This window comes from Neofelis nebulosa, chromosome 7, assembly GCF_028018385.1.
Source record: "Neofelis nebulosa isolate mNeoNeb1 chromosome 7, mNeoNeb1.pri, whole genome shotgun sequence".
NCBI lineage: Eukaryota > Metazoa > Chordata > Mammalia > Carnivora > Felidae > Neofelis > Neofelis nebulosa.
In genome coordinates this window covers 5,052,704-5,065,361 of record NC_080788.1, presented here as the reverse complement: position 1 = coordinate 5,065,361, position 12,658 = coordinate 5,052,704, and the positions used below count along the sequence as shown (strand labels likewise).

At 53.0% G+C, this 12,658-nt stretch overlaps 1 protein-coding gene across 6 annotated transcripts in view; it reads left to right on the top strand.

The window, feature by feature from the left end:
- The window catches only part of ZNF592 (zinc finger protein 592), a 60,059-nt gene that overhangs the window by 41,872 nt on the left and 5,529 nt on the right, over positions 1-12,658 (top strand). For 4 of the 6 annotated variants that reach the window (XM_058736478.1, XM_058736474.1, XM_058736476.1 and 1 more), the window contains 6 exons: positions 2,224-2,400; positions 2,675-2,834; positions 2,949-3,236; positions 3,469-3,581; positions 4,142-4,277; positions 5,857-7,270. In XM_058736478.1, coding sequence (XP_058592461.1) covers positions 2,224-2,400; positions 2,675-2,834; positions 2,949-3,236; positions 3,469-3,581; positions 4,142-4,277; positions 5,857-6,399 — 1,417 coding nt within the window. In that variant the 3' untranslated portion in view covers positions 6,400-7,270. Of the gene's footprint in view, positions 1-2,223; positions 2,401-2,674; positions 2,835-2,948; positions 3,237-3,468; positions 3,582-4,141; positions 4,278-5,856; positions 7,271-9,208; positions 9,868-12,658 lie in introns of those variants that run through there. The other 2 variants (XM_058736480.1, XM_058736479.1) reach the window with 2 other exon arrangements.

Here is a 12,658-nt window from a genome sequence, read left to right as displayed (position 1 = left end):
ATTAAGTATTTTACTACTCTTTGTTTTTAGAAAAAAATTTTAGAAAAATTAAAAAAAAATTAAAATTTAAAAAATTAAAAAAATTTTAAATTTAAAATTTAAAAAAAAATTTAGAAAAATTTTACATATTTCGCAACATATGATTCCATAATTATCTATGTTCTCTTAAAAAATTGGTGAAGAGCTGTGTTGTGGGGTCAGATTTGTCTTCTGAGTGCTTTTTCATCAATTTGTAAACCCTACTTGATTCAGTCTTTCACTGAAGCTGATGTATGTCCCTTTAAACCTTCATGTTTTTACTTTCATTGAGGTTTCTTTGAAGAATGTCTATAAGGTAAATAGAATGGATTTTCCATTGCATTTTTGAAGAGTATATTCCTCCTGCTGAAGTTTGGTCAAACTGCACAAATATGGTTACTTAAGATTCTTTCTACATGTCAGGTATACTCGGCCACTTTGGATGAATTTGGAAATGTGTGGACTTTTTTCCTCCTTATGATGCCTTATGGTATGGAAGTACTTCTGTGTGCTAGAAGTTGGTCACTATTTTGTTTAGCAGGAGAGAAAAGAAAATATAATTCAGTAGTTTGCATTAGAAACAATTTAAAGAATGTACAGATTTACTAGTGAGTGCACCTCAGAGATCACTGCCAACAGCTTTCTGGTTCTTTGGGTTGCTTCTCGTAACTGATTAAGCTCGCAAAGGTGGTCCCATCTCCCGCCCACCCCCCTAAATGCACACAAAAGGATTCTGTGATGATTTATGTGGACTGTGAAAATGGGCTAACGTACTGGACTGAGGGGTTATATTTGGGAGCCAAAGAATTTTTAAGTGAAGCCATGTCCTTTTTTTCTTTTTAAAAAATTTTTTTTAACGTTTTATTTATTTTTGAGACAGAGAGAGACAGAGCATGAACCGGGGAGGGGCAGAGAGAGAGGGAGACACAGAATCGGAAGCAGGCTCCGGGCTCCGAGCCGTCAGCCCAGAGCCCGACGCGGGGCTCGAACTCACGGACCGCGAGATCGTGACCTGAGCCGAAGTCGGACGCCCAACCGACTGAGCCACCCAGGCACCCCCATGTCCTTCTTTTCAGTAAAGCAATAGCCTCTCTTCTAGTGCTTACGGGGATGTCAGCGTTATGGGGTCAGGAAATACTGCAACGAAAGGAAGAGAGAAGTTATCTTGAGAGGAGTGGCTAGGAGCAGGGAAGATGTTTTCTCATGGAGGGGAGACCTGGGCGTGTGCCTAGGGACTGGAATGGATGCAGGATGCATGGAGGTCACATGGTCCCATGATCCTGCGAAAAGAAGAGGTGGTGTTTATAGAGAGAGGTTTTGAAGTTGAAAGTTTCAGAATGCCCCCGTTTCAGAAAAAATGGCCTAAGACTGTTCATTCATTATACAAGTGATATATTCACCCAACAAAGCTCAGGAAATACAACCTGGGAGAAGAAGTAAAAAGTTATCCACTGTGCCACCAAGGAGACACTGTGACAGGCATGAGCCCCACAACGCAGAATGGTACCAGCGACATCTGGCTGTGGAGCCCTTGACGTGTGGCCAGCGTGACTGGCCACTGTGTCTTATTTTATTTTATTTAGATCCGCTTGCCATGTGGCCAGTACAGCGTAGAGCGTTCCCGCCGCCCCTGAAGCTCCCCGGACAGGCTCTGGAGGGTTCCGTCCTGGGCTTTGAGGGCTGTGTGTTTGAATGTGCTTGTTGCCGTGCTGAGCGCCGCATTTCTAGCTGCACTTTTTATTAAGTGGCCGTCCCTGCACGTTGGGTACCAGCCTGTGGGAAGGCACAGGCTTCCTGTAGCCTCCTCCCGAAGTTTCCCTTGGACCCCTGCCGTCGTGTCACACTTCAAAGGATGCTGTTTATGTCCTTTTGGAACCATTCCTCTCCCTCTCCGTTCCCGCCAGCTTCTCTCAGCTGGGCTCAGACATTTGGTTTGCACAAGCATAGCCTCTGGCCGGTGAGGGGAGGGGCGGGTTTCTCCCCCCTTCTCTACCAGGCACAGCCTTGGGCTTGGGTGTCCTGGGTGACCGCACTGTGCCAGATGGCAGCAGGCAGGCTCTCAGGACATAGGTGTGGAGGATGGAAGACAGTGCCCAAGGGAGGGGGACACAGAGAGTCCCGGAGATGGCTCTGTCCCTGCTCTCCATCCCTCCCTTACCAGTGCTGCTTCTGGGTCTGACACCCCCGCCCCCTCCTGTCATCCAGGTGCATCCACTGCGGGGTCGTCCACCTGACCTTGGCCTTGCTGAAAAGCCACATCCAGGAGCGACACTGCCAGGTTTTCCACAAATGTGCATTCTGCCCCATGGCCTTCAAGACTGCCAGCAGCACCGCGGACCACAGCGCCTCTCAGCACCCCACCCAGCCCCACAGACCCTCCCAGTGAGTGCAGCTCCAGGGTCAGCAGGCCCGTGGGGTGGAGCTCAGTGGCCTAGGTGCTACGGTGGGGGGGAGGTTCCGGGACGGACCAGGGAGCCGGGGCTGGCGGAAGAGGTGCCTGGAGGTCACTGAAGACATCCTGAGGCAGGGGAGCATCCACATCGGCTCAGAGTAGTGTTTCCCCGGAGTGGACCCCGTTTCAGAGAGAGCAGAGTGGGGGTGGAGGTTGTGCCCACAAGAGCCTGGCCACCTCACGCCCTGGGGCTTGTCTCATCAGGCTCATTTATAAGTGCTCCTGTGAAATGGTCTTCAACAAGAAGAGACACATTCAGCAGCATTTTTATCAGAATGCCAGCAAGACGCAGGTGGGCGTCTTCAAGTGCCCTGAGTGCCCACTGCTGTTCCTGCAGAAGCCGGAGTTGATGCAGCACGTCAAGGTGGGGTGCCCTAGGGAAGGAGGCTGGGGAGGAGGACACGCTCCTCAGGCCGGGGGGTCTGATTCTGTGCACCTTTCCCCTCGCCCAGTCAGTAATCGCTCTCCCCATCCCCAGAGCACCCACGGTGTTCCCCGAAACGTGGACGAGCTGTCCAGCCTCCAGTCTTCGTCGGACACGGCCTCGAGCCGGCCTGGCTCTCGAGTTCCCACCGAGCCCCCGGCCGCCAGCGTGGCCGCTCGGGGCAGCTCCCTGCCCTCCGGCCGCTGGGGCAGGCCCGAGGCCCATCGCAGGACCGAGGCCAGGCCCCGGCTGAGGAACACTGGCTGGACCTGCCAGGAGTGTCAGGAGTGGGTTCCTGATCGGGAGAACTACGTGTCCCACATGAAGAAGAGCCACGGTCGGGTCAGTGTCGTCACGTCGTCACAGTGCAGTGCCAGGACTCTCTGGACGTCTGTGGGCTCAGAGCCCCCTTGTGTGGCTGACCCCTTAGGGTTCCTGGTGCTTGGGGCAGGGTGGGTACCACAGATCCCGAGGTCTTTGGGGCACCCCCTTTCTGCCTGCGTCACCCAAGTAGAAAGATATACCCAGAACCGTCTTACGGTTCTGATGCTTTGCATCCCGTCATCTCCCGTAGACGTTGAAGCGGTACCCGTGTCGGCAGTGTGAGCAGTCCTTCCACACCCCCAACAGCCTGCGCAAACACATCCGCAACAACCACGACACCGTGAAGAAAGTCTACACTTGCGGGTGAGTCCCTGGAGGTGGGAGCCGGGAGGCCTGAAATTCAAAAAGTCTGTCCAGGGCTTTTCTCTGCTGTGAGATCAGGGGTCTGAAGCAAGATGATATGAGCGGGTTTCTAATGGGAAAACGCTGTGGCTAAGTCAGAAGGCAGGGCCGGTAGGGAACCAGCTTCTAGAACCCGCTGGCCCCTGAGCCCTCCCCCTTCGTACCTCCCTGACCCTGGGCTGCACTGCCCGCTGCTCTGACGGAGGGCTGGCGGTGTCACTGTGCCCCGTCTGGCCGAGAGGCTTCCGCATCGTGTCTGTGCTTTGGGACATAGCCTGGCCTCTTCCTTGCTGACCTGGCTTAGGGCCAGCACAGATACTGTGAGACCTGCTGTTGTTGTCTGCCACCTTGGCCGGCTCGTCAGCTGACCTTCTCTGGGAGCCCAGCACTGCCCAGCCAGCCCGATGACCACCCAGCCAGCTCTCTGCCTGCTCCAGACTCTCCCCTGGAGCCAGGAGCAGCTTCAGCTCCTGCCAGGGGTGCTCGGAGCCTGTCCTCTTACACAGTCTCTTCGGCTGCAGGTACTGCACAGAGGACAGCCCCAGCTTTCCTCGGCCCTCCCTTCTGGAGAGCCACATCAGCCTTATGCATGGTATCAGAAACCCTGATTTGAGCCAGACGTCCAAAGTCAGACCTCCGGGTGGACATTCCCCTCAGGTGAGTGCGGGGGCCCCTGCCCCTGGAGGCGCCTGCTCAGTGAGCCCCCTGAGCTGCAGGGCCAGCAGGAGGGCTCCGGGGAGCAACCAGCAGCCACAGCTTCCCTCAATGTAGGCCATTCTCTAGTCACGCGTGACCCACCTGGAGACTGCATGCAGGTAAAGGACAGGGACGAAGATCTGTGAGACCGCCCATCAGCCTTTTGTTCCTGTGGTTTCCCTGTCACTGGGATGCTTTCCTCAGCTGTGTGTCATGTTGTGTGGACACTGGAGTGCGTTCACACTCACTGTCCTGTTTCTGCCCCACTAGTCCTGGGTCAGGGGGAAGGGCAGGGCTGCCTGTCAGGCGAGGACGGCAGTGAGTGTCTCTCTTACACACACACACACACACACACACACACACACACACACACAGTCGTTGTGGGAGGGGCTGGGTGCAGACCCCTGCCAGCCTGGGCCCTCGTCCCGTGACCTTGCCCCCATTTCGTGCCCTATTCCCATTATTTCTGCTGAACTTCTAGAACCGCTTGGTCCCCCTCCACTGTAGGCCCTTCCTGCTCCAGGGTGGGGAGGGCTGCTCCTCAGAGGGTCAGGCATGTTGGGGGGAGTTTGAGAGCCACCTGGACTTCCAGGGCGTTCCTTCTCGGCCACTCAGGGAGGGCGTTGGTCGGCAGGCCCTTCCGCACAGAGCAGGTGGGGTGTCAGTTGACATTCTGGCAACATCTGCCTGTGATTAAAACGCACACCCCCCCTCCAAATGCACGTGCCCTTGGAGCCATCATTCCGTCCCTAGGGTTTGTCTGCCCTGTAGCTTCGGCCTCGCGCCTGAGGAGGTGTGTGCAAGGATCTTCGCTGCAGGGCTGTGTGCAGTGATAATGACGGGACACAACTAAATGTCTGCCAGCGGGGACGCTTCGTCATTGCCAGTGTTAGAGGAAGGAAGGCTCTGTGTATGCCCTCATGCAGACGATGGCCAACACGTGTCATTAAGTAGAAAAAGCAGGGGGAGGAAGAGTGTGCATGTAGTGCTATCATTTTGTAGAAAACAACAGTCTTTTTAAAAAACTTTTTGAAATGTTCATTTGTTTTGAAAGAGAGAGAGAGAGACAGAGAGCACGTGGTGGTGGGGGGAGGGGACAGAGAGGGAGAGATCGACGTGGGGCTCCATCTCATGAACCTTGAAATCATGGCCTGAGCAGAAACCAAGAGTTGATGCTTAGCTGAGTGAGCCACCCAGGTGCCCCAGAGATGACAGTTTTATCTTTGTGCACACAGAGACTCTCTCTTGGAGGGGCCTCAGAAGCCAGGTGGCAGGGTGTTCTCTGGAGAGCAGAGAACATGCCCGTCCCGTATCTTTGGAATGTGGGGCCGCACACATACGTTACATTAGACAAAGCACCAGCCAACAGAAAAACCTGAAAGAAACCAGATCTAAACCGAGTTCGGGGCCAGGGCGAGCCTGGCCTGGGAGGGGGGGGGGTGATTCTGCGAGTGTGGGGGCTGCACCGTTCAGGTGTGCAGCTCAGCTCTGGGGGGCTCGGGCTGGGCTGGGACCCCACTCACCCTGCCTCCCCCTCCAGGTGAGCCATCTGAAGAGACCGGGCAGCGGAGCCGGGGACGCTCCGGGCACCAGCAATGGCGCGGCCGTCTCTTCCACCAAAAGGCACAAGTCCCTGTTCCAGTGTGCGAAATGTAGCTTTGCCACAGACTCGGGGCTCGAGTTTCAGAGCCACATACCTCAGCACCAGGCGGACAGCTCCACGGCCCAGTGTCTCCTCTGCGGCCTGTGCTACACCTCTGCCAGCTCCCTCAGCCGCCACCTCTACATCGTCCACAAGGTGAGAGACCAGGAGGAGGAGGAGGAGGAGGAGGAGGAGGAGGAGGAGGAGGAGGACGCGGAGGCGGTGGCGGAGGCCGCGGAGCCAGAGGAGGGCTCCGGGGAGGAAGTGTCCATGGAGACCAGGGAGAACGGACTGGAAGAAGGTGCCGGAGAGCCTTTGTTGGGCGACACAGAGGCGAGGTCGCCAGGCCCGGCTCCTGAGGAGGACGGAGCCCAGGACGCTCAGAGTCAACCACAGGCCTCTCAGGACCAGGACAGCCACGCTCCATCCCCTCAGGTGTGACCAGAGGCGTGGCAGCGTGCGTGGCCGGAGGGGTGCCCCGGGCGTCCTCCGTCTGCCACGGGGACGGTGGGAGATATGAGGCTCTGCCCCGGTGTGCCCTGGAGCAGTGCCCGCCCTGAGCTGTGGGGTCTGGGTGTCCCCCAGCCCCGGGCAGTGTGCGGTCACCCGGGACGCTGACAGCTCTGAATTTGCTTCTGTTATTTATGGCTTTGTGCTGCTTCTTGGTACCCCAGCTCTTGTCTGTGTCCTCCCAACCCCAGGCCGCATACGTCTTGGCCTGAAACCCCTGGGCGCTGTGCTCTTCCGGGAGGTCCCCGCCCGCTGCCTGCAGCCGGGGCTCTCCTGGGAGCTCTCGCGGGCTGCAGACGGGCCGCTCTGCTTCCTGCCAGCGGAGCCGGAGCCGGAGCCGGAGGAGGGGGTGAGGCTGCCGGCGCGGTCCTTCTGGGGAGCTCCGCCCGGGCTGGCCTGCGGAGGGCTCTCAATCACCCTGCCCTTCCTTCCTGTCTTCTCGGATTCTTTTCCCCCAAAAACGGTCCTGGAGAATTGTCACCCGGGCCCCTCCTGTCTGTGCGGGTGGGAGAAGGTTGTGCAGCACACTGGCGTTTGGACCCCGGGAGGGCAGGCGCCGCGGCCCAGGCAGGCAGGCACCGAGAGGCACACCCCCTTCAGAAGGAGCCGTGCGCCCCTGTTCTGCTGCTGTTCCGCCTTTCCTGACAAGTGGGCTTGGGGGCACACGGACACTGGGATCTTTGTACTCTCGCTCCTGTGCCATTAGAGAGGCCGCCGCTCTGGGCAGGCCGGCCCCTCCTCCTCCTGGCTATACTCATGTTGCTCAGACTATATTTCAAATAAAAACTCTTCTTACCATGCAGGTGGGCTCTTGTATTCCTCTTCAGGTGAGCCTGGCCCTACCCTGCTGCGTGTAAGAGTCTCTCCCACACTTCTGTCACTGTCCCATCTCTGGGGGAGAGCAGTGTCCTGCCGTCCCAGGAAGGTCCGCCCCAGATTTCTTGGAGCCGTGGTTAGGAAACCAGCGGCTCGGAACTTGGTCCTCTAGAAACCTTGCAAGGGTGTGAGGGGAGGGTCTTTGTACTGGTCAGGCGTCACCTGCAAGGCCTCCCCGGGGTCAGCAGCCTTGGCATTAGGGCCCATTGAAATGTTCCGGGCGCCTCTCTCTTTCCTACAAACCGGTGGCCGTGGGGCGGAGCGGGGGGGGGGGGGGGGGGGGGTGGGGAGGACAGCAGGGGTGGGGGTGGGGGATGTTCTGTAGTTACCTTGTGTTCGGGAGGCCTTGCTGTTGCTGCTGCCACAGGGACCTCTCTGGTGTGGAGATTCGGGATCAGACGGGAGGCTGGGCCCTCTTCACTGCTGGCAGAGTCGGGGCCCTGTGGAGGCGACCTCTGAGCTCTGACCCAAGCCGTGGCTGCAGCCCTGCACGGCCGGGGTGTGGGGCTGGTCCGGTGGCGTCCATTGCAGCAGAGGGAGGTGGGTGCTGGCTGAGTTCTTACAGGTGCTCTTTCAAGGGAGGCACTATCAGTTGTCAGATAAATACGCCTGACCTTTCACAATTGAAAAAAGGTACATTTTCTGTCAGATGCCGGTGGAAATGTGAACGGCACGGGGAACCGCTAAGAGCCCGCCTCCTTTTCAGACCCTGCCGTCCCTGCTTCCCAGGCAGGCAGTGAGGCAAGCTGGGCCCGATCCAGCCACCTGCAGACACTGAGGCCACCCCATGTGGGCTGTCATCCCTTTCCTGGTTCCGCTGCGGGGCCCGCCCTGCCCCCCATGGTCCATTCGCAGGGACGGATCACAGAGGAGGCCCTGAGAAGGGTTTGACATGGATTGTTGCCTCTCTTCCTGCTCAGAAGTAGCGGTGGGTGGAGTGGGGGAGGGGGTAGTGACCTCGCAGCCTCGATGACCACCTGTCCTGACCCACATCCAGCTCTCTTTCCCAGGAGTGGTGTGTGGTGAAAAGACCGAGCTGCTCGCCAGGAAGCCTGGGCCACAGCCTGGGTTCCGCCCCTAATCGGCTCTTAGCAAACCCACCCCGCTTCCAAATAGTCCTGGTGACTCCCCTCCATCTCGCTTCACAGGCTTTTGTGGGATGAGGACTGTGGGACCTTTTCTAAGTTCGTGAAACACTACATGAACGTAAGGGATTCTTGCCTTTAGGGCACGGAGGGTGGGGCGCACCTCACCTGCTGTTCAGGCTTGGATGCGGATGGTCAGCGATAACTTGCCCGGGACACGTATCCATCATGTAGCAACACTGACAACGATGGCACTTCAGACCCTGCTAGCGCGCCCCGCATCTTGCTAAATACTTTCCGGTGGTTTCCGTCTAGTCCTCACGAGGATCTCACAGAAAGAAAACCGAGGCTCCGAGAGGTCAAATAACCCGCTGGGCCGCCTGTAAGTGCTGGTGCCGAGTCAAGCCCACGGGATCCTCAAGTCCACGGTGTCGATCCCTGTGCCTCCTCAGTGCCCCGGCTGCTTTGGCTGGCCACCAGCTCAGTGGCACTCCGCAGCCACCCACACACCTGTCTTCCTACCTCCCCTGTGGTCGGGTACCCCACGGAGCGCCAGGTTCTCTTTGCAGTCAGTCTGTGCCAAGTCACCCCAAGGAGAGCCCTGCACGAAACTTCCGTGCATGACGTTCTGCAGCCCAGGCAGTGTTTCCCCGACCTTCCATTCACATTGGGGTACATCTTGCATTTGAAGACTGTTTTTCGGGGCGGGCCGGGGGGACCATCCCAGAAAACATGGTTCCCTCAGGGTCCAATATCTTCCGATCTTTTCTTTTTTTCAGACGTTTTTAATGGGTGTGCTATCATATCGTTTGTTATCATCAGAAAACGCTTGCTGTAACAAGCACTTATCTGCACATTAGCCGGAGTGAACACTCTGCCGATCAAGTTAAACAGATAAGAGCCCCACCCTTGTAGAAACTACAACTTAATACACTCTAAGGCTTGACAAATGACTCGTATTTATTTTCCAACTGCTTTATCTCTGTAAAATGATGTGCTGAATTACTATAATTGGTGTAGAAAGAACTGTTCCCTTACCTTATGTAAACAGTCTGGTTTTGAAAACTTCACAGTTGTGGCTTAGCGAGTTCTCGACAAACTCTGCCTTCCCTGAGACAGAGGAACCCCTGCTTGCCCTGTTCACCACTGTATATTCCGCTCTGGGCGCACTTTCTTTAACTCGTTTTTAAATTTTTTGTTGTTGTTTTGAAAAATTAATACATTTACACGGTAAGACATCCAAACAATACAAAAGAGTGAGTATACAATGGAAAGTAAGCTTCCTATCGGAGGTCAGCCTTCAGTTCCCCAGCCCGCCTCCAGAACTAATCACTGTTACCTAGATCCTGTGTACCCTTTCTGAGCAATTCTATGCATTTACAAGTTTATAAATATGTATATTTATATATCTATTTTTAATACAAATGGTAGCATTCTATGCAGTGTTCTGAAGCTTGCTTTTTTTTTTTTTTTTCCACTTCCGCAATGGAGATTGTTTCAAATTCATCCAGTGGGTCAGTCTAATTCTTTGAAAGCTCCTCACACGGTTCCTTGCAAACCGTAGCGGTCCCAAGAGTGTTCGAGTGAGTGAGTGAGTGAGTGAGTGAGTGAGTACACGCACGTATGCACGTGGGAATGAAAGAGTCTGATTCAACTGGTCGCTACAAAGTTGTCTCAGGGTCTACTCTGAGCAAGACAGAATGTTCTAGATTCTAGGATGTGCCGTGTCATCACCCCTTCAATTACCCGCCCTCCTTCCCCGGGGCCGTGTTTTCCAAGGGATCCAGGCCATTCTTGACCTTTTCCATGAACAGATGCCACAGCAGCCTTAGGAACCAGGTGTTGGGAACCTTGGGCCCCTCTGGAGGAAGGAGCAAACTTGGAGCCAGGTCCCAAGAATAGGATTTTTTTTTTTGAGGTCCCTATTTAAAATGCCTTTATCTTTTCTTTCTTTCTTTTTTTTAAATGCATTTTTCTTATTGGAAAATGACATCACATTGTTAGAGAAAATAAAAAACATGTGTATTTATAATCCCATCTTACTTTTGCATTTGTTTTTATTACTGCCTTATCAGTTTCCAGTTCTTTCCAACCGCTTTTCCAACTGGACTCTTGTTCAGCTCATAGCTGAATATGATATGATTATGGTAACAACCGGAAATTGAAAATTTCCATATGACAGACATTATTCTTCCATTCATTCTCTTATGTAGGCTCAAAACTCAAAACACTGGGATTCTTTGGAGGTTCAGAATGGTTGAGTAATTTCCCTAAGGCCACAGAGCTCGTTGCAGGCAATGCTGGGATTCACTCAGGTGTGAGCAGCACCACATTGCCTCTGATTCTGTACCCTACTTTTTTCTACTTAACATTGTATCTGGGCATTTTCCGTGTTTCTACATAGCCCTTAAATCCTCATTTTCAATCATTGTAATCATTTTCAAATCAACATAATTTACTTAACCCGTTTCCTGTTTAACATTTAATAAATCTCCCTCTTCGTCAGTGCAAGGAAGAGTCCCGGGCATACAGACTTTTGCTTCTGCAGAATTATTTCCTCAGGGGGTTACCCCTACTTCCTTGACTGAACCCCCTGGCAATGTGCTAGAATGAAGAAAGCCAGTGACTAGAAACCAGAAGCTCTATAACTAAGTTGTTTGATCTTTCTTGGCCTCAATACTCCCATCTGTCAAATGGGGGGGGGGGGGTGGTGGCTTAAATCTCTGAGGATCCTGAGCTGGGCTAGATTTTACCTTCTTGTTCCTTATAGGTTTATATCAAAGAGAGGAGAGCTCCCTAAAGGCAAGAACTCTTAACTGCATTTCTTCTCCTTTTCAATTGTTTTATTTATTTATTGACTTTTGGTCCTTAGTCACGCACAAAAAATGGAAATCCCTCTCCACCCTCTCCCCTCAAAGGCAGTATCACTTGTTTGCATTTGTTTCTATTATCATTTCCATCAGATTTATGCTTTTTCAGACAGAGTCTGGCTCTTCTCTAAGTATCTTTCTTTGGGCTTTTGTCAGGCCTTTCCAAGTTTGAACCATTCACGTGATAATTCAGAAGCATCTTCAGATCCCTCTGTTCCCTAGGTGTCTTTTCATTAGGGACCTAGGTGCAGATGAGTTCTTGAGCTAGTTCATTGTGTAGTGCATTGGCCTTTGAAAATGCTCTTATTTTTATATTTATTATTGCAAATTGAAATTGAGTTTTTAGTGCATGAATACTAAAAAAGTCAATATCTATATGATTGATTGTATGGAAAATGGGGCAAAGGGATGATAAAGCCATTTAGGTTAGTTCTGATTGGGAAAAGCCCCCATCCTGGCATGTGCTCACATGACAGAGGTCCGGCAGCACCATCGTTTCATAGGTGGGCGTGGTATTTGTGTGTGTATACATATATACACACGCGTGTGTGTATATGTACGTATACACACACGCGTGTGTGTATACGTATGTATATATGTGTGTGTGTATGCATGTATATACACATGTGTATATACACGTGTGTGCGCGCGTGTATATATGTGTGTATGCGTGTGTGTATACACATGTGTATATATGTATTCATATGCGTGTGTATATATGTATTCATATGCACGTGTGTATATGTACATACACACACGTGCATGCGTGTGTATATATGTGTGTATGCGCGTGTGTATATATATATTCATATACACACGTGTGTATGTATATATACACGTGTGTGTGTAGTGTATATATATGTGTGTGTTTACATACATATATACACGTGTGTGTGTGTGTCTTTTGCCTCTATTTTCTATGAAGATGGGGATAGTTCATGCCTTTGATGCTTGAGAGTGGTTCAGCTGCTCCTTGATGGGGCATTCATTTATGAAACTGAGAAGCTCCACTGTTTCTCAGCCCCCCTCTTTCAGTTATAGCCCACGGCACACTGTGTATACAATTCCCATTTTCCTCTGGGACTTTCTGGTCCTTAGACCAATTTGCTTGGAATTTCTCCCTAGGACCCATGGTGCATAGACAGGACTGAATATTTTTTGTATCTGAGGAGGAGGGTAGGTTTTGCGTCCTGAGAAGCTCTGTTGTCTATGGAGGAGGGCTTTGAATATGATTTCCAAGTGGGGTTGGGAGGGGTGGGGAGTGGCAGCTGAGGAGGGGAAGGGGGAGGGGCTGGCAAGGAAAGGGCAGAAAGTTGTGGAGGGCAGGCAGGAGAGTTTTGGCAGCTGGAGGGTTTAGAG